The sequence below is a fragment of the Lycium barbarum genome, chromosome 12 (assembly GCF_019175385.1).
Source record: "Lycium barbarum isolate Lr01 chromosome 12, ASM1917538v2, whole genome shotgun sequence".
NCBI classification, from domain to species: domain Eukaryota; kingdom Viridiplantae; phylum Streptophyta; class Magnoliopsida; order Solanales; family Solanaceae; genus Lycium; species Lycium barbarum.
The window spans coordinates 94,275,122-94,301,286 of NC_083348.1; the positions used below are offsets into that span (position 1 = coordinate 94,275,122).

Genomic DNA, 26,165 nt, shown 5'->3' on the forward strand with positions numbered 1-26,165 from the left:
TGTTTGTCAAAGAGATTTCAACTACATATATATTTAGGAAGCCGCATTTAAGTGCTTCTAAACCTAGAAAAAATAATAGTATAATATTGTCTTTCTTACAAAATTATTATTAATGTTCTAATAACCATTTGAACTTTTTTTAATTTTACAAATTTGAATTTTTTGATCTTGGTTCTAAGAATAAGAGATGAGGATGAAAATATCATTATATTCATTTATTTAATACAAACAATTAAACAGGTACACATTCATTACAAAAATAACATCAATTTTTTGAATGTCGTTGAATGTCATACAACTATACAAGTATTTGAGGAGAAACAGGGAACAAAGCATTCTCAATTGTTCTATGGCAAAAAGGGAAAAGGAAATATACTATTGATCTCGACGAAAATGACGTCTAACAACTTATAGGAGCCTCTTTTTTTTTTTTTTTTTTTTTAACAATCATATCATATTTGAGATTTGTTAGCTTGATTAATTGAGATTCGTGTTATACAAATTCTATAAACGGACACTTTGCATATCAATGGAGGTGAATTTAAGATTTTTAATTTATAGCTGGATCACAAGTTTTCTATTGATGTGGAAAGGGAGCTGTTGAAAACTTAGTCTCCAAGGAAAGTTCCGTGTGAGGGGAAAAAAATGCAAATGGACAAAGAACTTTGAACTTTCTATATTACATACTTAAAGGACATCACTGACCAAACGTCCGATAAAAATTAATGTATAATTACAGTTCTTATATTAATGTCTGCATGATTAATTCTTTTATTATAAATTTTGCATAATTATTTTTTCTTCAAATCAAACAATCCATTGTTTAGTGTAATGACTTATGAAGAATTTGAGCTCTGAAACTGAAGCATTTGATAGCTTAATTTTCACCCTCTTTAGAGGCCCTACCTGATGCGCGTCTAAATTAATCGGGCTATCAATTACGAATCCCAAAATATCAAATAGGAAAAAGAAAAAAGTATTATATGTATAACTGGATGAGCTAAGAGACGAGTATATCTCTGTAAGGCAACTTCTATGAGTTAATTTCTTAGATGGTCACTCAACTAAAGGTAATTATTTCAGAAAGTCTTTTTTTTTTTTGTTTTGTAATAGAAAAATCATTCTAACTATTGTCATTTCATCTACAAAGTCACTCAACCGATTCAAATAATATTTTTGTATAGATATTGCAACCCACCCCCAACCCCCGTGGTCCAAATATACCCCCACATGCCTTCTGTCATTAGTGTGAGGGGCATTTTTTAACTTTCTTAATGATTAAGAAAAATATTTGAACCAGAAGATACTGGCAGTGGCAGGGTCAAAATTTCTACTAAGGGGGTTAAAAAATATAAAGAAGTAATCACACAAAGAAGTCAAAGGAGTTCGACAACTACTATATATACATAAAAAAAAAATTAACTTTATATATACAATGTAATTTTTCGCTAAAGAGCGTTTAGATAAACCTCCTCAGCTGACTTAGCTCCGTCTTGAATACTACTGAAGATATTTTTGGTCCAATAGATAAATGGAGGACATTTTTAGAGTCAACCCAGTATATATGGTCAATCAAGTAGGTGGATCAATTCTGACTTCCTAGTGTGAGCAAATACTAGGCAACTATTAAGCCATGTAACACGTCCTTGTATATATGTGGTGTCGCTTTTTAATCAACTGGCCTTCCTTTCTACCTGCTCCAAAGAGTACTGCTTCCTAGTTGATTTTGTTGGTTCATTTGCACTTCTGTCCCTACTTTGTGCTGGTCTTTAATTTTTGGCCTTCCTATGGGTTGGCTTTTAATTTTTGACTTCTTAGTCAAACTAATGTCCCGAGGATATAAGTTACGTATCATATATATTCATAAGTTATGCACGCGCTATTAAAGAACTTATGCCATTTTTAAGCATAAGTTTAATTTTGAGTACCTCTAAATGTGAGTTCCCGTTAATTTCCCTTTTTTTTCATATAGTTTTTTGTCAAATCTAACAAACAGAATTCGATGAATATTTTGTCGGAGACTAAAAGTATTAACTTTTGGCAAACTTAAAGGACCAAAACTGTTAAGTGCATACTTCAGGCAATATTTCTAACCTACCCTAATAGTTAAGGAACCATTTTTTATTAAATTGTGCCAAACTTAAAGGATCAAAACTGTTAAGTGCATAATTAAGAGACTATTTTGAACGTTTTTCTTCCGTTCAAGTTCTTCACCTTCCCTATTTCGCACTAAAACTTCACTGAATCAAACTGGCCGAGTCATCAAAGTTGCACTGAGTCAATGTGATTGATGCACCTCGAAGTAAAGGGGTATTTGATAAATTTGAGGAAAATGGGTTGACGCTTCTATGTTTTCTTAGAAATTGCAGAATTGCATTTTAGAGATTGAACTTTTGATGAAATAGGTGTGGGTTGGGTAAATTTTGTACAATTAAGTATAGATTGGTGAAGAATGGGTTTGGGGTCCTAGGTTAAAATTTTGTAAATTTTGTACAATTAAGTGTACAATTCTCCTATTTCATTTTCAGGGGACATGTTTCGCTATATAGTAGGGCTGTGCATGTTAACGGTTAAATCAATAACCCGAACCGATTATTGGGTTATTGGGTTAATGGATTACCGGTTCGGGTTCCGGGTGGTGTTTTTGAGTTATTGGCTTATTGGGTCGGGTCGCGGATTGACCATTTTTGTTAACGGGTTACCCGATAACCCGATAACAATTTAATTAATTACACTTCTACCCTTTAACTAAGTTGTTGTGCACTGTTTTGCCTTTGTCGCTGCTGCCCAGTGCCCACTAGAAGCTGTTCTATGGGTTATTTTCTAAGTTCTAATCTATAGCTTAATTATGGTCCTGTCAATAGGGTTGGCGTTCATAGGTAGTTTACTAACCCCCGTAAAGATGCAGACCGTAGAATGATGGAGAAATGTAAAGATGATTAACAACCTGCCTTCTTGATAGTATTAAGGCTGAAACATAGTATTGTGTTTTGTTGGTTATACACTTAAGATGCTCTGCTGCCTTGTTTATGTTCTGTATATATAGAAGTCTCAGGTTGTGTTTGCATATGATGTATGTTAAGATTTAAACTCAACTGTTGCTTGTTTATGTTCTGTTTATGGGTTAGGAGTGATTTTAATATAACCTTTTGAAAGATGGTGGCAAAATAACCTTCTTTTAACAGTATTAGTTTTCAAATGAAGAAAAGTCATATATGGAACTACATCCATTTCTTGATCTTTTTGTGGGTTGAAACCCATTGTCAATTATAAATCATGATTAAGCGGGATAAACCTGCCAATTACCTCAATTTTAACCAGTCACCGTTCATATTGTGGTCAAGCCATTTTTTTGTTGTGTGAAATCTTAACGGTTAAACCGATAACCGATAACATACAAAAACCGATTAACCGATATTTTAACGGTTCTTTAACGGTTTAATATATTTACAAACCGATAACCAATAAGTTAAACCGATAATTTTGAAACCCGAACCGAACCGAACCGAACCGACCGATATGCAGCCCTAGTGGAGGTGTTGCTCCCAAATTTTCGGCTATCTCCTCTCTGCCTTTTACCCTTGGAAAATGTTGATGTAGATGTCCTAAAATTTCTGTACCTAAAAAAACATCGACTACTGATTCAAGAATCTCAAAGTTGCTCTATTGGTTTTTAAGTAGTTGGCCTAAATTTATTCATCCTGAGATATTACCTCTTTAAATGGACTAGATGGGGCAAGTTTTTGTACCCTTCCATAAAATGGGTAGACTTATTTTTTTAAAGTCACGGAGATATTTTTTGAAACTTACCAGACCCGACACATCAGAAAAAAAATTACCATGCGGCTTTAGAAAATTATGTCTACTAAAGAAAATATAGGTAGACTTTTTTTTTAATTAAAAAATAAATTAAATGATTTTTTAAAAAAATTCCGTTAGTGAAAAGGGTATATTTGCACCATTTTATAACTGCAGGGCTATATTTGCACCAATTTTGTAACGGCAAGAGTATATATGCACCACTTTTGTAACGAGGGCATATCTGCTCTAAATCGCAAAGTTTAGGGGTATATTTACACCTTTTCTCGTTAAAAAAAGAAGAAGAGGAGGAGGGAGCAAGTTTTCGCCTGAAGTTTGTTAACGCTGAATACAAATTAAATACTCCTAAAAGAATCAGATAAAAACGGCTATCGCGTGCAATGTTCACCCGTTTCGAGGCCACGCAGAACTTACAGCTATCTTATGCAATTATTGTGAATTATTATCACCTCTGTAATTAACTAATCTTCTGCAGACAATCATTTTAAGATCGAAAGTACTTTTGTTATCAACTTTTAACGAATTATTACATAATCAATCAAAATCGTAACTTGAGAGAGATGCACGCTCTTGTGTAATTGTGGGGGGGAAAAAAAAAAAAAGGTGGGATAAACAGATAAAACAAAAGAAACAAAAAAATTCCAAGTGATAAAGTGAGACAGAGGAAAAGGGGTAACAGATTAAAGATTCTAGTGAGAAACAATGGCTGCGCTCTGTACGTTGATTCTTCCCAAAGTTCCTCAATCCAGAGGAACAACAACAACTCGTGCTGTCCTAACGAGGGATTACAAAATGAAGGTTCCTTATGAACTGAAGCAGGGACAATCTCGTCTTTTTCACAAGCTTCCCTCTGGTCTAAACATGGAAGTTCTCTTCCAAAAAGGACTACAATGCAGTGACCCAGATGATGAATTTACTAAGAACCCACCATTAGTATTTGTTCATGGAAGCTTTCATGCAGCTTGGTGTTGGGCTGAACACTGGCTGCCTTTCTTTTCCCAAAACGGATATGATTGTTACGCCCTCAGCTTGCTGGGCCAGGTACTCTATGTTAAATCTTGATACTTGAGTCTCATGGTAATTGAGCTATTCATAATTTCTTTTTTTTTTTTTTGGTTTCCCACCCATGGTTCGGTACCCGCATTGGAGTCCGACTATATCCGGATTCGCTCCGTCTTAAGGCCCTATTCAAGCTCCCTGCCAGTGGCGCAGTCAGGATTTCCGCCGAGGGGTTCAAAATATAAAAAAGTAAACATACGAAGAAACCTAAGGGTTCAACATCTACTATATATACATAAAATATAATTTTAACCTTATAAAAACACAGTATTTTTTTCCGCCGAGGGGGTTCGGATGAACACCCTCGGCATAGTGTGGCTCCGCCACTGCTTCCTGCCAAGGATTTTTCTATATCCAGGGCTTTCGAGACTTCTGGTTAAGAGAGGAGCAGGCCATTCGCTGCACCATGGTGGTAGCTATTGATAATTTCTAAAATGTGTGACTTGAGTTTCTAAATTAAGACAAAGGGAATCAAAGAAAGGTCTCAAACTTTAAATTTGATATTTTTCGCTCAAGAAAGATAAGATTTTCATTTATTTTTTTTGGCCAGCACTAGGTCTGTTAGAGAATAGTTTCATCATGTGAAAGCCAGAATATGGTGAATATTATATCTTAAACTTTCTTTTTAGACTGTAGGTTTAACCAAGAGGCTTAATTTATTTTTGATATAAGGTTTAATTCGATACTGATGATCAATTAGTTGACCCTACCAATTTGTGATTCTGATTTATTGATCCATATAATGTTTATCTTAGAAAAAACATTCTGACAAGTTTGAAAGAAGTTTAATCTCAGTAAAAGATAAGGGAAAGGCTATATTTGATTCAACCAGTTCATAACTGCGTATATAAATTCTTGCTGGCTTTAAAGTACTTTGGAGCTATGATTTAAATAGATTCCACTAGTTATTTGGCATTGATATTTCATTATTATCGAAATGGTGAAATAGCAAATATACTTTATTCTTCTGATATTATTCAAAAGTTAAATATATTTCTACCTTTATGACATCGCCAGGGAGAAAGTGATTCACCTGCTGCCGCGGTTGCTGGTACCCTCCAGGTATTTTACATTCTCTTAGTTCAGACATTCTAGTTGAGTGTTAATTGGAAGGTAGGAAATTACTAGATTAATGACCTTGAGCTAAACTGACATTCATAATGATGTTTCTCTGAATGCATTACTGAAATGGTTTTCAGTGCCTTCTAATTTTGTGGTTTGGTGCTTTCAGTAGACACATGCAGGAGATATTGCTGACTTCATCCACAAAGAGATCAAGTTGCCACCAGTGTTGCTTGGACATTCATTTGGCGGGCTTATTGTTCAGTATTACATTGCAAATATTAGAAGTGAAGCAGTAAAAGGTGGTCATGTTTTCTTTATTGTTTTCCAAATTGAGGTATACTACATTTATACGATTACCTGTTAGCTCAAAGATCTGTTATACATTCTAGTTCTTCAAAAGCAACAAGGTCCACGCAGGATCTTAAGAATGGGGGTCTGGTTCTAATATAAGTCTTTGTTTACTTTGGAGCTGTGGTTTGAGACATTTGGTGGTTAGGCCTTGTTTGGTCAAAGTGAACTACTTCTTACTCGGAATGTTATTTGTCTTTAGCAGACTCTTAATTTTTGCAAACATAAGATGAAAACAGGAGCAGTCTGGATACCCCGATCCATATACAGATCCCCCACTTTCTTAACCTATCTGACAAAAAAAAAAAAGGACCAGATCTGGTGCTATTTATGTCTTTTAATCAGGAGATTGGTTTAAGTGCAATCCAGGTAACCCCTCCGTGGAAATTCGTTTGACTTGTAATTTAAGACTGAATGACGTCATACTAAATTCAGTCAGAAGAGATTTTCCGAACCACATAAAGTTGAACGGCTTCAAGTTTGTCGTATGAATTCCACTTCTTCAGGAAAGCATGATGTTAGGGTAATGCAGTTCATTAGTCCATTCTGTAAGCAGCACTTGGGCCTATGTTGAGTGGAAAGGTAACAGAGAATTCATAAAGTTGGCCCAACTTGTTTGTTGTTGAGGTGTAGTTGATTAGTAGAGCGACACTCATTGTATTAAGACATCATATATCTTTTAGCTTTATGGTTTACTCTCGTTAGACATTGGGCTGCATAGCTCTGTCTTGTGCTGCCACCTTCTTGGTGCCCACATAATTTTAAAAAAGGGCATCCCCATGCACTAAGCTCCCGCTATGTGTGGGGTCCAGGGAAGGGCCGAACCACAAGGGTCTATTGTACGCAGCCTTACCCTGCATTTCTGCAAGAGACTGCTTCCGCGGTTTGAACCCGTGACCTCCTGGTCACATGGCAACAACTTTACCAGTTACGCCAAGGCTCCCCACATAAATTTACCTCATTATACTTACCTATGGGAAAAGAGATAGAATTTGTGGGTTCGTTAATGTGTGACATTGTAGGTAGTGGCGGATCTAGGATTTTCACTGAGGGGTTCGAAAAATAAAAATGTAGTGATTGGGATTTGAACTTGGAACCTCAAGGTGAATTTTGAACCCCCTAAACCACTGAACCAACCTCTTCTCTTGTGTTCAGGGGATTCAAAGTCTATATATGTACATAAATAAAATAAAAATTCCTTTTATATATGGTATAATTTTTTGCCGTGAACACCCTCGGCGGGCCCTAGATCCGCCCCTGATTCTAGGCTGAGGTTTCTGGTCAATGAAATATCATTTTAGGTGCTTACTCAACTTGTATCATAAAGCTCACTGACCGTTTAAGCTGTTTCTCAGACATCTCATATAAATGAGAACAAATCCAGTTGTTCCTTAAAGTGGTTATTTTTCCTCTAAAGGGTTTTTTCTCTTTTTTGGTGCTACAGGATCTAATTCAGAAACGAAAAGCTTATTCCCCAGTCTTGCTGGAGCTGTGCTTGTTTGCTCAGTACCCCCGTCGGGTAATAGGTGACTTCCTGTACTGTATAAAACTTGTTTTCTATACGACTTTTTTTCCACCCAATGACTTGTTTTCTTTTAATTTTATTCAGTGGTTTAGTTTGGCGATATCTCTTCTCCAAGCCTATTGCTGCTTTCAAGGTTTGTCTGTTTAGTTTAAATAAACACTTTAACACACTTATCTCAGCTATGAAATATCACAGTAATTGCCTTTGATTTACATAGGCCTACAAATGTACGTTTGAAGCCACTTCGTCTCTTTCTTATTTCCTGCTTCAAATTTTCTCTCTATACTGTCAAGGGTAATATCAGGATGTGGATATGTCCTCATTAAGTACACAAATTGTCTGCATTCTTCTTCTTTCTTATTTTTTGGTTTGTTAATGTCTGCATTCTTGTGATTTTCAAATTGGTGAATTTTATATTTTGAGCAGGTAACTCGGAGCCTGGCAGCCAAAGCTTTTCAAACATCTTTACCTCTTTGTAAAGAAACATTTTTCTCAGCAGCAATGGAGGATCAGCTGGTTATGCGGTCAGTCAATGAGAACTTAGATGATTATTACATTATTAATTTGGATATCAAATAAAAGAAGAAAATGAGTTAACAGTAGAAGAAAGCATTTTGTATAAAAACACATTTCTATGTTTGCCTACCAGTTCTTTGAGGATTTTGAAGATGTCTATGTGTACTATTGGACAATCAAAGATGACCAAAAGAAGCTAGCTTTTGAACATGCTACCCGTTTGAGTTATTCCTGCCACTTGACCCTTAGCCCGAGTATCATATTTGGTTATTTAGTAAAATCCCCTTTTGAAGGGGAAGGATGGATTGTTAGTGTGGACGATTTAGAATATATGTGTACTATTGGACAATCAAAGATGACCAAAAGAAGCTAGCTTTTGAACATGCTACCCGTTTGAGTTATTCCTGCCACTTGACCCTTAGCCCGAGTATCATAGTTGGTTATTTAGTAAAATCCCCTTTTGAAGGGGAAGGATGGATTGTTAGTGTGGACGATTTAGAATATATGTGTACTATTGGACAATCAAAGATGACCAAAAGAAGCTAGCTTTTGAACATGCTACCCATTTGAGTTATTCCTGCCACTTTACCAAATATCTCTAGCTTGAACTAAATCTTTTCCTGGTCGAATTCTAAAGCCCTGGTAACGGACACATATACTATTCCCTTGTCAGCTTGAGGATTCCTCCTTTCAACAATCCATTGCTGGGAATTTCCTGAGTTAATAGTAGTGTTTGACTTTTTATGTGAACGTTTGGTCTATGGAGTTCGTAGATTAAGTTAGTATGCTTGTTTGAATATCAATCTTGATAGTTTAGTTTTATATTAAACAGAATAAGTGATCTCCCTATGCATCTTGCTCCAAGCATTATGTGTTGAAATAATACCTTGATTAAAGCAACTATGTATACAACATCATCTTATGGCAACATTTGCCTTTTCTTTTCTTTTCTCCTTTTTAGTTACCAACAGCTAATGACTGAAAGCTCAAGGATGCCATTGTTTGATCTAAGAAAGCTCAATGCATCTCTTCCAGTCCCTCAACTCGAGGATCCTGCATTTAAAGTACTCGTAGTGGGTGCAAAGGATGATTTCATTGTGGTAAGTTTTGGACAATTATGGGAAGTATTTGTTAAGAATTGCTTTGAATTTTGAGGCATTTTAAAAACTTTCTGTGAGAGCTAAATAGTCCTGGTGTTCCCAGAAGTAACATATGAATGTGATTCTCTCAGGACATGCAAGGACTCAATGAAACAGGAAGGTTCTATGGCGTCCCAACAGTCTGTATTGAAGGGGTTGCTCATGATATGATGATAGATTGCTCATGGACAAAGGGTGCACAATCGATCCTATCATGGTTAAACGGCTTAAATAAAGCTGGGACACAACTATGAAGGAAAATTTCCTCCGTGTTAATGTCAGAATATTGTTGACCAGTCGAGAACCACTGCTTTGGCCTTCAATGAAGACATGGAGAATTGAGAGGTTTAGAATAGGATTGAATTTGTAATTTATATCGCTTTTGGAGATGTGTTGGATATAGATGCATGTCAACAAACTAAGGATTAAGAAAACAGAAACAGTAAGATTCAGACGTTTAGTAACATGAGATTTTTTATTAGAATATGATCGAACCCAGCAACTTTTTTGATTTTTGATTTGGCTCTGATATTCATCAGCTGTTAAATCTTGTATATCCTGCACCTCATATAAGGTTTGGTTCCAAAATGTCCCACCATGAAAAAGACTCGCTTACATGGCTTGGGAATTCCATTTAGGGGTTCTTTTGAGCTTTCACTTTCATGAAAATGTTGCCATTCGCTACGAGTGTGATTCAACTGCGGTGCAACTATTGTTCTGTATCCAGAAGAGATGAATGAAAATGCCAAAAAGAGGAGGGGGCAGAATCCATCAGACAATCGCATCAAAAATATATCAGCAAGGATTTTTGCACAACCAAAAATTAAGGTTAAAATGAATGTAAGAAATACGATGGAATTTGGCAACAAGTCGTTACTAACGCCCTAGCCCAGTTTACATACTTGAGTACAATTCTTTTTTATGTGATTGCACTTATTCTCATCCTCACCATCTCTGTTACTTGAAGTTGATATTAGACAAATCAGACAAAAGTACAACAAAATTTCCACCCTCTCAATGATGTTATTTACTTACAAAACTACATTAACTGACTCGGTTATATACCTGCACATGCTAATAATACAAGGTGGAACAGCCATTGTGACACGGAAACACTGTTTTATTAGTAGCAAGCATAAGGGGCTCCAACTATCATTCCTCGAAAAATCTACTGTTTACGCCTGCTCTATACAAGTGCAAACCAGAGGAAGTTGCAATGGTAATCCTGCTATTTGCAGGTGCAAATAGGACATCACCTTCAGCAACAATCTCTTCCGCTGATGTGGTCATTGTCCCCTCTCCTCCCATGACCACAAACATGGACGGACCAGGAGCAGAAGGGAAGGCAACAGTTGAATGTGGGGGAAGAATGCAACGATCCACCTCAAATTCATCAAAAGGAGGGAGGTATCTCACTGTGTACGGATTTATTGTCGTACCATGCAGAATTTCCGGGTTACCCTGTAACAGAAAACACTGATTCAGATCATTTCCGGGTGTTGTTATTTAGGAACTTCTTTGTCTCAATCAAAGAGACAGGTGATATTCACCTCTAAATGAATTTCAGTCTCAACTATATCACAAAGGTTAATAAAACATGGAGAATGAAAGATTGCCTTCAATATTGACGCTGATGGTACCTGTCTGTAGGTGAGCATTGAACAGAGAGTTCTAACATCCCGGTGTTTGGGGGTTAGGCCAGCGCGTACCACATTGTCTGAGGTCGCCATGCATTCAATACACTCACCATAGACATATGCATGGGGTTCATTTGCCCCTAAATATAAAGCTTCACCAGGTTTGAGCTTCACATAATTAAACAAGAATGCAGCTAAAACACCAATATCAGCTGGATACTGCTTATCAAGTCTTAGGACCAGTTGTTCTTTGTCAGTCAGCTGTCTTGCCTAAAACATCACAGTATCAGCAACTTCATTAAAAAAAAATTGAAACTAGCAACTTCATACAAAATGACAACGGACTACATGAGACCAAATTCAAACGGAAGGCATTTTACTGCTGCAGAATAAACCAATTTCAAAATGGGATAACATGCTCGATAGGGAATGAGTTCTAGTATCATAAGTGTTTCCTCATAGGAACGTCCGCGAATTTGATCAATTACTCTTCGTGCTCTGTCAGCAGACATAGATATATGTTCACCTAAAGCATATACTTCTGTTTTTTTTTTCTTCTTATTCTATTTCCCATAGTTGAGGGGCAAATCGGAGCCAGTCCACTAACTGTAAGGACATATTTTGAACCATCTTCAAACGGGTGGCAAATTTATTCTATTTTCCATAATTGATGGGCATTTTTGGCCCTTTCCCCTAGATTTAATAAGGAACGGGAGAAGTGCCTTACCTAAGGATGTGGCCTAACGATTAATGAAATGGGTGAAAGATATTAGAGTCCAGAGTTCAAATCCTAGTGGAGACAAAAACCGGTACTTAATTTCTTCCCATTTGCCTAAACATCGGGAAAGTTGTATGGTACTTATACTGATGGAAGATAGCAGGTACTCGCAGGAATAGTCGAGGTGGACAAGCTAGCTCAGACACCTCCATTATTAAAAATGATGGAGGGGCCAGGAGTGAGCCATTAATACTTTATTCAACCTCCATTCTTTGAAGCTAATCTTTTCATTTCTCTTCCTACCTGTTCAGTTAATAAGAAATAGACATATCCCACATTTAACTTTTCAAAAGCACCATTTGAGATGCAGATGCTCTCAATTACATACTACTTGATAGCCAACTTTTCTCAAGGATCATCTAAGCATATAAGTGTCATGAGAGAAAATAAGCATGAGATTCTTTTTTGGGGATAAAAACAAAAAAATGTTTTGACTCTGAGGATAGGTAAGTTATCCTAAAAATAGAAGAATTTAGTGTTAGACAACTTGCTCTATAATGGAGCACTTAAGTTTTACCTTATTTTTAATGTTCAGACGACTAATCAGCTTAGCAATCACTTCCGTGATCACATCCTTGCTAGCTAACATCATCTCCGTAAATAAATTTCTGAGTACTAACTTAACTTTCTCCTCTTCGTCATCCTCGTTCAAGTCCAATACTCGCTCTGCAGGCGCATTACCAACCACTTCAACAATCTCAGGCACAGTCTGAACAATCACTTTAAGATCCTGGAAAAAAGTCAGCAAATTCAGAACCAACGTTTAAAAAAAAAAAAAAAAAAAAAAAAAAAAATCAAACAATCATGGAAGTGTAAGCCCAATCCATCATCACAAGCAAAAAACTACGTTTTGCTTGTTAAAGAATCGGCCACATGATGAAGCATTAATACACCAGTGGCCAGCCCCCACTTCTAGGTCTTTATACACTCGCTCCCACCAAAAGTTGCAGTACAGATAATATAACAGGAAGAGAATAATGAAACATATACATGTTACTATTATACACATGCTCTAACTCGAGCAACCAGTAATTAGTCTTTTATTGATGGACACAAGAAGCTAATCGGGACTCTTTTTCATTACTTTATTCCAGTAGTTGGAGAAAAAAGGTCCAGTTAATTATTAATCAAACGGGAAAGGCAAACAAAACAAACTTTCAATATTTAAAAATTTCACATCATTTTTTTAATAAAGTGAGACAGCCCCCTACAGTCAGCTTAGAGTCCCCACCACTCTTAGAATGAATATTTTCCCAACAAGCTGGAGCCTGATAAATAATCAGATTCACACATAAGAAGCTAGTCTCAGCCAAGTGACCAATAATGACTACATATATCCAGTAAATCACCCCCCCCCCCCCCCCCCCAAAAAAAAAAAAAAAAAAAAACTAACACAAACTAGTACCTCAAGACTTATGAAGCCACACAAGGCCTCAAATTCAGTCAAAGCCAAAGCCATCTCAGGTTTATGATTGTCATCCTTGTAAACAAGTGGCTGCTCCTTATGCAGAAGAATTGCCAGATCCTTGTCTGGATGGGCTTGTATAGACAAAGCTTTCGCAACAGAGAGTACCTAAAACAAAAAACCTTGAATTCATCAATAGCAGAAAAAACAAGAAACCGGTTCCTTATCTAGTCCAAATATCAAAATTAATAAATCGCCGACAACCCAATTGTTATTTTACATAACTGCATCATAAAAATCAAAACTTTGAGCAAATTAACCACAAGAATCATAATCTGCCGACAACCCAGTAGTTACTTTACATTACTGCATAATAAAAATCAAAACTTTGAGCAAATTAATCACCTTGAGTAGAATATCAAGAATCATAATTTGCCGACAACCCAGTATTTATTTTTGCACTATTGTATTGACATCATAATAAAAATCAAAACTATGAGCAAAATAAAAGCAACCCACCTTGAAGAGAAAGGGGAGTTGGGTACCCCACTTGGTAAGAACAGTTTCACCAAGAACACTAGGGTACTTTTCAATCCAATCTTTCAAAGTACACTTGTCTTTAATTCCACCACCATTAGAGTATCCATTATTCTCAGTTGTTCTTCCTTTTTCTTCTACAACGTATGACGGGCCAGAATCGTGAGTTCCCATCCAAAACTCTGCGTAAGGCTGGTTTTCATCAATTTTGGCACCAGAATTGAGTTTATATAGTCGTGCAACACAAGATTCCTTTGCGGGACGGCCCCAATCGTAGTTCTTGACAGAACCGGTTAACCTGACTAACTCCTTAAAACTCTCTTCCATTGTTGTTGGCACAGGCTCAGCCTCCATGGAAAGAGAGAGAGAGAAGTAGAAGTATATAAAGAAAAGAGGAAGTTGAAGTTGAAGAAGAAGGAAAGAATGTATGGAATTGAATGTTGATTCTACTTTCCATTCGAGGGTTGGTTTTTGAAGGGAAAGAGTTGTGGGGAGGAGGGAAAGTGATTGGACAAAAATAGTGACGACGCTAGTGAGTAAAATGCATTGGGATTATTATCGTAGAATTGGGTCAGTCTTCTTGTGTACTGTTTGTTCATAAGGAGTAGAATCCAGAAAAAGAGAAATTTCGATTGCTGAAGAGTCACGCACGGTGGGGTCGGTTGGGGATCGTCGCATGTGGTCAGCAGCAGGTGATGCCCTTTCGTTTTTTTATTTCTTTTCTTGGGTACGGCTCCAAATACTCAGCAACCCTTACACGCGCTCCCCGATTTCGTTTGACATTCTGCCTAGGAAAGGAATAACAATTTATTGCTATCATTTTTCCTATAGAAAATCTAGTAACAAGAAGATTTAATCGGAAATATCGATAAATTCTTGTGGAGTCCAAAATAAAAAAATGTAATTAAAAAAAAAAATCAACTGCTTTAATTTCATCTCTATCGAATTTAAATATCAGAATAGCGGATATAGTCATTGATTAATTTTGTACTACTATTTTTTTTGGGCAATTCTGCTTTTGGGATTGTCTTTAAATTTTGCCCCTCATATTTATAGTTTTTAAATTTTGCCTCTTATATTTGTAGTCTTTAAATTTTATCTTTCGTTTAGATACTTGAAGTTCTGGGTTCGAATCCTGCTCAGGCATAAAATAAAATAAAATATTCGCAAGGCAGGGCTGGGAGGAGTGTATGTCGGATCCGGCATAAAGTACTTAAGGAAAAACTAAAGTTTTGCCGGAGGGGGCATAACTTTTCTTCAAGGCATAGTTTAGTTATGTCTTATGGGGCAAAACTTTTCCTTAAGAAATTATGCCTTATGGGGCCGACTTTTAATTAAGGCATAACTAAAAGTATGTCCCATAAGGCATAACTTTTCCTTAAAGGCATAAACTTTATCTTGTAAGTCAAACTTTTAGTTATGCTAAGGAAAAATTTCGCTTTATGGGGCATCCTTTTAGTTATGTCTTATACGGCACACTTTTAGTTAAAGCATAACTAAGAGCCTGTTTGGATGGGCTTATGCCTATAAGCTGCAAACAGCTTATAAGCTAAAAAAAATAAGTGGGGGTGGTCTAACTTTTTTTTTTTTTTGGCTTATAAGCTGTTTTCAGCTTATAAGCTGCTTTAGATAAGCTAAGTCAAATGGGCCCAATTATTTTTTTGAGCTTATTTTAAGCACAAAATGACTTTAAGCTGGCCAGCCAAACACTCAAAAAAGCTAAAAACAGCTTATAAGCAACTTATAAGCCAATCCAAACGGGCTCTAAAAATATGCCCCATAAGGCGGAACTTTTCCTTAAGACATAACTAAAAGTTTACCTTGAAAAGTAAAAAAAATAAAAATATATGCCTCAAGGCAAAGTCTACCCCCTCCGGCATAACTTTAGTTTTTCCTTAAGGATTGTATGCCGGATCCGGTATACACTCCCCCAACCCTGCCTTGCGAAATTATTTTTTTATTTTATGCCTGAGCGGGAGTTTGAACCCAGAACCTCAGGTATCCAAAAGAAGGGCAAAACTTAAAGACCACAAATATGAGGGGTAAAATTTAAAGACCACCCCAAAAGAAGGGAAATCCATGCAAAAAAAATGATTTTTTTTCCTCCCCAGTGTTCGGAATCCGCACAATAGGGCTCATTTTTTAGATAAGCACTCTCTATTAAGGCTCTTTTCATAACAAGTATCGAACTCGAGACTTCTGGTCAAGGGAGGAACAGTCTCATCCACTGCACCACATCCTTTGGCATACTTATTATTCATGCGATAGTTGATTTTTTAATACTGTACTTTATAGTACCATCCGTTCCAAAATAATTATCAAATTTTTTTATTTCAATTTGACTAATTGTCGAATCTAAATTAAACTAGATTAATTAATATTTTTAAAATTAAAATTTAGATAATAAAAAACTATTAGTATAATTATTTTCATATCATATAATAAAAAACTACATTCTAAATTATAAGTCAAATTCATATAATTTAACCCTCGTAAAATTAAGCGGGACAAGTATTTAGGACGGAGGGGGTACTATAAATAAATTTACTTTTACTGTATAATTAATGAAGCGATTAAAGTATTAAACTATGAATACTGAAAACAAAACTTTACATTATCAGCAATTTATGCAAAGTTAAATAATGGAGGTTAACCTTTGTATTATCACTACTATATATTAGTGTTTTTAGAGGCGTCGGGGCGATTTCCTGAGCGGGGCATATCAAAAACGTTTTGGGACGTAAATGAAAGGCGTAGATCCATAGGTTGTACGCTCTAGAATTTGGGGCATAAGTCCCGGGCGCAAAAGCGTAAGCCCCGGACGTTAAATTTGATTTTTATTATTTTAAAAGTATATTTGCTATAAATTATGATTTTTATTATTGGTATAATGATATTTATACTTTATGTTATCATGTTTTCATGTTGCAGTGATTTTTTCTAAAATATATAATTAAATAAAGCAACTCTCATAGAAAATAACAGTGTCATAAATATATTTTTATAGATGATTTTGCCTGAATTGATATGATAGAGATTTCATAACATTATTTTCTTGAAGCAACTTTATCCATTTTTTGTCATTGCTCTTACACTTTTTTCCCTTCTCCTTATTTGAATATATAAATAAAAGTCAGTGCAAATATTAGTTGAACTCGGGAAGGACTAATAGATCTGGTGATTGATTATGAAGTAAATGAAGATTTCAATTTAAAGTTATCTAGGCTATTATCATTTTTTGTGTTGTTACCTTTCTCAAATAATATTTATAATAATTTTTTTTTATATTATTGGTGATTTATTTGCGTAATTTTAATGAAAACTTTACTTTTGCTTTTTTTTTTTTAGTAATAAAATTATAAAATTGAAGATACATGAAACATACGTTCCGTGTCTCGAGGCTTACACCTCGTCCCGTACTGCGTAAAATACCTCGCCTCGCGCCTCCATCTTTTAAAACATTGCTATATATATATATATATATATATATATATATATATATATATATATATATATATAATAACTTATCGTTTTCTCCTAGGATTTATGCATTCTATATGTTAGATATAATATGACATTAAGAGCCTGTTTGGATGGGCTTAAAAAAAGCAGCTTATAAGCTGTTTTCAGCTTATACAGCTTATAAGCTGCTTTAGATAAGCTAAGTCAAACGGGCCCAATTAATTTTTTGGGCTTATTTTAAGTACATAATGACTTTAGGCTGGCCAGTCAAACACTCAAAAAAGCTGAAAACAGCTTATAGGCAACTTATAAGCCAATTCAAACGGGCTCTAAAGCAGGTGCACGACAAAATATGTGTATTAGTCATACACATAAGAAAAAGTAATTAAAGATAAAAGTGCTTTTATAGCAGGCAACTTATATATAACAATTTATGTATTATTATAAAATCGGTTAAATATGATTTTCAGCATATTATGCTTATCAGACACTTTTAATCTAACGGACTCTCAATTTATTACCGCTCCATTAACAAGGGAATAAGAATGACTAATTGGACAACATCAACTACAAGTTCATGAAATTCCAACTTCTTACTTGCCTGCTAGATTAGGCGGGCGTTTGACTAAATTTATAAGCTCATCAGACTAGCTTAGAAGTATTTTCTGCCTTATCTATGCGTTTGGTCAATACTAAAAGTGCTTATAAGTCAAAATCAGTTATAAGTTGATCATAACCGACTTATAAGCATTTTTTATTTGACCAAAGCTTTTACAATTTTATCCCTAATATCTTTTGTATTCTCCAAACTACTCTCCTTAAAACATAACTTTTAATTATTTCTTTACTTTATTTTGTAATTCATTCTTTTTATGATATTTATAAATAAATTTATATTTTTTAAAATAGATTTGAGGATATATCGGACATTTTAAAAAGTGCTTATGAGTACTTGTAATTCCAGCAGTTTATTATTCGTTTCAACACTTCTATTAAAACACGTAACTATTGATTATATCAATTTCAACACTTAAATTGTTTTTCACCAACGGACTCTAGGTAATTATTTGACGCACAACCGTAGTTGATGTTTATTTCAAATCAAGAAATTTGATTTTAGCAATTAAAATTTAAAGTTAGAGCATATATGATTTAATCATTATCAAGTGGTAAATTTATACGGAAAGAGGCACATTTTGAGTGCAGATAATTTTTCTTTACTTTTTCTATCATTTGACTTGGGTGATACAATTCAATTTCAGGCTGGAAACAGAAATGGTCACAGGATATCACGTGACGTCAAATGTTTCTTGTGTTGACATAGAAGAATGTGCCTCTTGAGATCTGAGAAGCTAAATTTGCTAAACTAGAGAAAACGATAAGAAAATATGGTTGGCAAATTACTGGCATTTAAGCAGTGGACAAATGCCAAAGAAAACGTCAGTTAGAAGTTTGCATCAAATGCTGGTCGATGGATAGTATTTCTTCACCCAATTTATGTGACACTTTTCGTTTTTCGAGATTCAAACTGCATGAATTTTAATTAACATTTTAACATAGTATTTTTTCAGCGAATTAATATGAGAAAAGTTGAAACTTATGATACTTTTCATTTAGTTTTCAAATATATAAATTTTAATATTAAAATATTGAATTAATATAGTTAAATTTATTAATATAATCCAATTTAACTTTAAATTTTAGTCAAATTAACTTTCAAAAAATAAAAGGTTCACATAAATTGTATCGGCAGGAGCAGTACGATTTTGGTTTCAAGTGGGCGTTTTGATGGAATTGGCTTGAAAGTGACGTTACGAAATACCATGTGATGTTTCCCAGACCAACAGTTGAATTGGAAAGATTGAATTTCTCTTTTTCCCTTTAATAGACTATATGTATTAAATTGAACCCATGTTAATTGATTTTCAGAATGTAACGTTTGGCTTTATTTTTTATAACAGTGGTATTTAATATATCTTGTGTTGATTTCGACTGATTTCACTAGATATTTGCTATTGAGCATCTTATATTATTGTAAATTTGCAATCTCTAGTACTTTGTTGTTGGTATGAAATGTATCAAAAATATGTGATTTAGTTAGAGACAAATAATGTAGTGATAGAACTATATATTTGGATGGGTTCAATTGATTTCCCTTTATTGAAAAACATATGTTGCTTAATAGAGCAAAATACTATTCATACGTTATTATTTCCCTTGAGAAGTGATAAATGTTACATTATAGTATTTTTCGGATTTCCTTGTTAGAATTTGTGGCATCGTCACTGTTTAAATGTGATGCAAAGTATATGAAACCAGTGTAAGTATAAAAATTTTAAAACATTGAGCTATATAAACAACTCGAATTGAAGATAATGTGAGTTTCCCCACGCTCATCGTTGGGCATACATGCACAAGATGAATTTTGAGTAACGATTTTATTATATTTTAAAATTCAAAACAACTTATGAGTTATGACGTGGATTAATTTCGACCGTCTCTTTTTCGTGCGACCAATATGTACTGCAAAATTGCACAAATCATGATCATGAATAAGACTGTATTTTATTCCAACGTGGAGAACTGGAATGTGGACTGGACGATTTGGTATGTGTGTTAATTCTCTCTATATATTCACTTAGGAAATTATGTAATGTGTGAACATGAAGTATAGAATAAATTCTTGACAATTATCTTTATCACTTTTGTTTCCTTTTCTCCCCTTGTCATTTTCTTTCAAATGATTATCTCCTTTTGGGTCTATGTGAAAAGGATCATATTTTTTTTCATTTTTATCTGCTTCATCCATTTTTTTTTTCCTAAGAGATTCTGGCCAGTCTAAATGGATTCGATCTTTATTTTAGCAACATATTCTTCTTGATTGCTCAAAAATATTCATTCTAAAGGAGCATTACCGATTTGATTCTTAAGAATTCCATCAAGTATTAAATTAATATTACACGTACGAGGATGAGTTAAGCTATTACAACGCCTTTTTTCTAACTACTTTTTAGTATAAAATTAATCCTATCTAAGGCATGTTTATCACGTACCATGCTTATAATATTTGTGAATTGCGGTATAAATATAAGAGTTAGGTTGCAACAACTTATTCTTTCTCTGTAATTACGTTGATTATTTACCCTTAGGCCAAATAAAGCCTATAGATGTACATTTTTTGGGGATGTGGACATCCGTGAAAAGATTTCGTAAAGATAACAAATTCACTATAAGTTAAGAAGCTTCATGCTGGATATTGTCTTTATTCAAATTAAAAGTATTCTATATCAATTGGATATTTTCTTTATTCAAATTAAAATTATACGACGTATATCCATATGAAAAACGTTTCGGGCCTACGTATTGATTTACATTTATCTTTCCTTACCCGATCACCACCAACCATTGCTACCTCAGGGGTCATTTGGCAGGACGTTTAAGTTATCCCATTTTGATGGAATTGAGTAGGATAAGATGGGATAACTTATCTCACCCTCTACATGGGTAACTTATCCCACCTTTTATCCTCATGTAAATGGAATTGGGTGGGATACCAAAGCAGTTATCCCATCAACCAAACATGAAATAATTCTAATCCCATCGGACTGATAATCTTACTCACGAATTCCTATGTTATAAACGCTGAATTTAAAGTGATTGTAGTTTAACATATTTTAATTTCTTGTAGAGTAATAGTTTTTTCATTCTTTTATATCCGTCTAATGATATTAGTAGTACAAAGTAAATGAAATAAACAGTATGCATCTAATTAAATGCATTCAAGCAGCCTTACTTACTATTAAGAAGGCAAACATGACGTGCTACTATTGACGTACTTGTTTGGTTGGTGAATAAGTTCTATCAAGATTATGACACGTGAAATTAAAGAATGACACATTATATATATATATATATATATATATATATATATATAAGTAGATGTTTGATTTGCTGAACCAAAAACAAAATAAATAATATAAAACATGTGTTTGTTTTTACATTAAATAAATTGGGTAAACTTTTATTTTCAATTTTAATTTGGCTTTTTTAATGGACATTGGGAGAAGTTCTTTTGGAAAATGACACTTTTGCCATTTTAGTGTTTTATCCTGGAATCGGTAATCCTAATTATTATCCTATTTATATTAAGTGTGGTATAAAAATACTGTCACAATTATGGAATAAATAATTCAAAAATTGCTAATTTGGAACTATAAATTCAAACAAACATAGAGAAAAATAATCCATATTTTATCCCTATCCCACAAACCATAAGGGTCAAAGTAGTTGATGGTCTTCATTGGACCAACAATATCGTGAGCAAATAGATAGAGCATCTAATTTTGAAAATTTGTTACTTTGTTTTCGCTTTGCTAATTAAGTAATTTGTTTGGTGAGGTTTCACAGAGAATAAAGAAGTTGACAAGTGCATTTTACCAACCGGAGTTCTTGACTTTCGACATTCTAAATCTAACTGCTCCATTCAACTTAACCTTCAAAATGACATATTACTGCCAGACTCGAAGATATCTCCATTATTGATTTATGTTGTTTATATGTTATATGACTCAGCCTAAATATTATTCTCACCATCGCAATAACAAAAGGTGCAAATTGAGAATATTTTATCAAATTGTTAAATTTTATTAACATTTACTATATTTCTGAGTACATCTAGAATGTAGAAATTGGATATTGATACTACGTACACATCATCATAAGCTGAATTTCTTTTTTAATCATGCTTTAAGATGCATAGGATCAGAAAGTGTGAGTTTATAAGTAAACTAAGTAATTTACCCGCGCGAAAATGACTTCATTAAGCTTATGAATGATCATTCTCTAATACCCGAATGTAAAAAATAATGAAAAGATAGATTCTTCTTGAAACTAAAGATAATTAGAATATTTTTCAATATAAATTAGGAGTTTGGTATTGTCACATATATCAAAAACCTTAATGATTGCAAAATTCTAACTTTTTGATCAATTGTACCTTCTACATATTTTCCGATTGTAATATTTGTTCCTTAGATATTATTGGCTTCTCGATATTTCATGAAATAATCAATCATCACTTTTTCTATTTTTGTGTACATGAGAAGTATAAGATATTTAATTTTGTGGCGTGCACTATACTCATTCCGAAGCCTCTAGCAGCAAGTTTCCCTTGCTCTTCCATGTCATTGTCCATAAGCACCGGTAAGTATGTCATAATAAATCTCTCATGAGAAAGATAATTAGCTACTCGTACTCTTAATTAGCTAGAGTTTAGAAGGAATATTGCTGCAACTTAGCTTTCTTGCGTCGTTACCTTATGTTAGCGACCACTATAATTTTAGGCTTCTCGGTTGTTTTTGAGTTCTCCTCATGGTCATTGACTTGATCTGGCTACAACAATGAACTATTCCAATGAGTTAAGGGTTAAAGAAATGGAGCATGCCTGAGAAAATTTTGTCAGACATGTGATGTAAGAGTCAAATTCAATTCTTAAGAAATTATGCCCATCCAATAGTAGAAAAGTGCCTTCTTTGAAGAGTTGCCCTCACAACAGGTTACTACCTAGCACTTCTGAAATGGCCATTAACTTTAACAATGGAAGATGAAATATACCAACTCAAATCAAATGAACATAGGCCTAGAATTTCAAATTGAAAATGGAGATTAGCGAGATGCAAAGTCCAGATTGATTTTCTGGTTCACAAACATGACAATCAACTGTATCTTACACCTTATGTAAAGGGAAAACGAACATGAGAGGACATCAAATAAAAAGAAAGAAAGCTAGAGAAATAGTAATGATAAAAAATGCAATAATTGTAGAACCTGGAAAGCTCGTAAGATTGGCTAATTAAACAATAACAACAAATTATTAATACAAAGTTTACCTTGATAATTATTCGAAGAAATTTGATATGCATGATCTATAATATTTTTATCCATTATAGAAATCCTATAGAAAAAAAAAGTATTATGAAGATTTAAGAGAGGAAAAAAGAAGAAAAAAGAACGTTAAAATATTTTATATGCATGATCTATAATGACCTAAGAGGGGACATGAAACACACTTGGTTGTTAAAAGAAAACTTAGCTAAATGCATAAGTCGCCCTTGAATCAGAATACAAAAGGGCAGAATGGGAAATAAAAACGGAGCAGGACAAATATAACAATGCTATCATACCATGAAATTTGTATAGTCAAAAGAAAATAAGAATTGAACAGGTTGATAAAGTGCACTTTGAACTCCCAAATCAAAGCATGGCAATATATTATTAATACCGAGTAATCTCCTAAATCAGATACTTCTTGACACAATATGCAAATATCTATATCAACTAAATGCTTGCAGACGAAACACCTAACAGGAAGCAAGCCAACTATATGCACAATTATATAGAAGTATTAAGATTGGATCTTCCAAAACACTATAAACCCAGTTGAAGTAAATGGTTGATGATATACACGCATTATTGACTATTTCTATCGCACAACCTTAGTAGAGTCACTCCTAATCCGATCTCATCTCAAGTGAAGGGGCCCTCAACTAAAATATCATAAGTTTCGTTCACGACATTGCAAACTCAACGAAAGCTAAATAGAAATTACAGTGAAGTTAAAAAAAAAAAAAAAAAAAAAAAGTAAAGAACACAAGGATGACCAAAGAGAAAGTATAAAGCAAAAACATTAAAAACTGAGAAGAAGGCAAAAAAAAAAAAAAAACTGACGATGGCAATAAAACACCACTACTTTGCAGATCTCCGTTTCATGTCCTCCCAATTTTGCCATGCGGTTTTTTTGAAAATTGGTTTCTTCCACTTACTTTAATTAAATTGTCACAACTTTTAATCTTTCTAAATCACCAGACAAAAAAAAAAAAAAGTTTCTCAAGCAACAAACTCCAAAAAGGATGCATCACGTGATTTACTACATGGGTAAAATTGTAGGAACAGTTTACACGGCCAAAACAGAGGTATACTGCAGGAAAAAATCGAAAGAATGAAAAGGGAAAAAATCATCACATACCTGACCTTCTTGTAATTGAGCATGGACTTTTATCATCGTTGTTGGCCGTCTGAGCACTCTCCGATATTAATACAAAATATGGACTCCGCATGAAGTTGAATAACTGAGGATAGTGGGAGAAAGAAGAGGGAAAGGGAGAGGGGGAGGGAAAAAGAAACAATTAATTAAACTTTACAGATCATTGAACGATAAATACCTAACATGAAAATTGTCATGGTATTGATCAATTGTTATGTCGCCATAGCCGAAGGGACGCATAAGTCGAAGCAACGGGCGTAGAGGTAAACGAAAAGTGGGAACGGAACCTAGAATTACAGGAAATATAAATAGATTAATTTTCTGATTTCTGTGCCACATAAACGGGCCCTTGTCCTATATTGAACAAAAACATTAGTTGTTGAACTGAGAGGGGAAGATGTTACATGTTGCAAATATATCAAAAGAAAGTAAATGGGGTTAAGATCTACTTTCAAAGAATTACCGACCTGCATCTGTTGAGTAAGTAACACCATTTCCTGAAGTCGTAGGCAATGAGGACAACTGGATCACAGTTTGCTACCAATTCAATTCTGAACCGGTTCCATAAATTAAGAAAAGATCATGAAAATTTCACCTCTAAAAGTAAAGGAGGAAAAATTACTTGGCAGTGTACTGATTAGAAAAAAATTCAATAAAATGAGTTGATAGATAACTATAACTTTCAATATGCACACCCAAAAATAATGGCAGCAGCTTTATTCTCACAATATGAATACCGCAACAATACTGGCAAATAAAAACACAAGGAAAACTGAATAATCATGTTATATTGAACATTAGTAAGTGTATTTTATATCTCAACGTTACTGGCAAGTAAAAGCAAAAGGGAAACTGAAATGTTATATTGAACATTAGTAAGTGTACTTTCAGTCTAAAGGTTACTTGCAAGTAAAAACATAAGGGAAACTGAAAAATCATGTTATATTGAACACTAATAAGTGCACTTTCACCATAACAGGTAAAAAAAACGTGTTTGACTGCAGTGAATGATATTTTGAGAACTCCGATGAAATCCACAACCCTTGAGCCATAACGTTGGTGGGAGAATTCCTTCACAATCTTTCATATTATCAAGATTTCGACTCTACGAAGTTGTGAAGACGATGAAGTGGCCTACATGTCGTCCAGGTCTTTCCCCGCCTTCACTTGCTTATAGGGAGATAGTGTTATTTTCACTGAATTGATCAGTTTATATATTGTTTGTGTATACAATATTGACATAAGATATGCATTAAATCGGTACCGCCAACAACTGCTAATTTAAGCACTTAAAGAAGATAAGGAACAACATTCCACCTTGTATGATATGGTGGTCTATTTGGTAAGAAAGATATCGTAGATGCTTAAGGGTCAAACAGGTTTCTTACTTCAAATTAGATCTGATTGTATTTTATTGTTATCTCTTTGGTGTCCTGGAATTGGTATATGAATCTGAAACGCTTTTACAATTGAAAAAAAAAACTTTTGTATAGGCAATCCAAGTACATCTTTTTTGTTCACTTGTAAGAACTGCAAAAACTTGTTGTAGATAAAGCTATGTGCATCATCACATGGATTGAATCAAAGGGCAATTCTTAAATGCCACAACAATATAGAGTCTAATGAAATTGTGAACAACATGGCCACTCTTTTTATGAGGGGAGAGACCAAAATGACTTCTCCTATTATCTATGTCGAGATTATACAAGCCGAAGAGTCGCATTAGTTACATGCCGCAAATACCAAATGCAAACCTATACTCGTTCTTTTTCTTTTTTAACTCTTTTTATCTTAATATAAATCCCACACTCAAGACAAACAATGTGAAAACCA

General features: G+C 34.3%; 2 protein-coding genes across 3 annotated transcripts; one reads left to right on the plus strand and one right to left on the minus strand.

The window, feature by feature from the left end:
- The first annotated feature begins 4,165 nt into the window (after positions 1–4,165).
- Positions 4,166–9,955, plus strand: LOC132625088 (uncharacterized). Of its 2 annotated transcripts, none has more exons than XM_060339861.1 (8): positions 4,166–4,860; positions 5,896–5,940; positions 6,113–6,242; positions 7,736–7,817; positions 7,901–7,949; positions 8,243–8,340; positions 9,294–9,432; positions 9,564–9,955. In XM_060339861.1, exons 1-8 carry the CDS (start codon positions 4,522–4,524, stop codon positions 9,723–9,725), a joined length of 1,044 nt encoding a protein of 347 aa, XP_060195844.1. In that variant the 5' UTR covers positions 4,166–4,521; the 3' UTR covers positions 9,726–9,955. The 2 variants fall into 2 exon arrangements, with proteins under 2 accessions (XP_060195844.1, XP_060195845.1); XM_060339862.1 differs by lacking the exon at positions 4,166–4,860 and adding an exon at positions 4,867–5,067.
- Positions 9,956–10,294: 339 nt separating this feature from the next.
- LOC132625087 (mannose-6-phosphate isomerase 1-like) lies at positions 10,295–14,478 on the minus strand. Its single transcript, XM_060339860.1, has 5 exons — positions 13,811–14,478; positions 13,292–13,459; positions 12,404–12,616; positions 11,112–11,378; positions 10,295–10,932 (listed from the first exon to the last, which is right to left on the minus strand). The coding sequence occupies exons 1-5, from the start codon at positions 14,180–14,182 to the stop codon at positions 10,624–10,626; spliced, it is 1,329 nt and encodes a 442-aa protein (XP_060195843.1). The 5' UTR covers positions 14,183–14,478; the 3' UTR covers positions 10,295–10,623.
- Between the last annotated feature and the right edge of the window lie 11,687 nt (positions 14,479–26,165).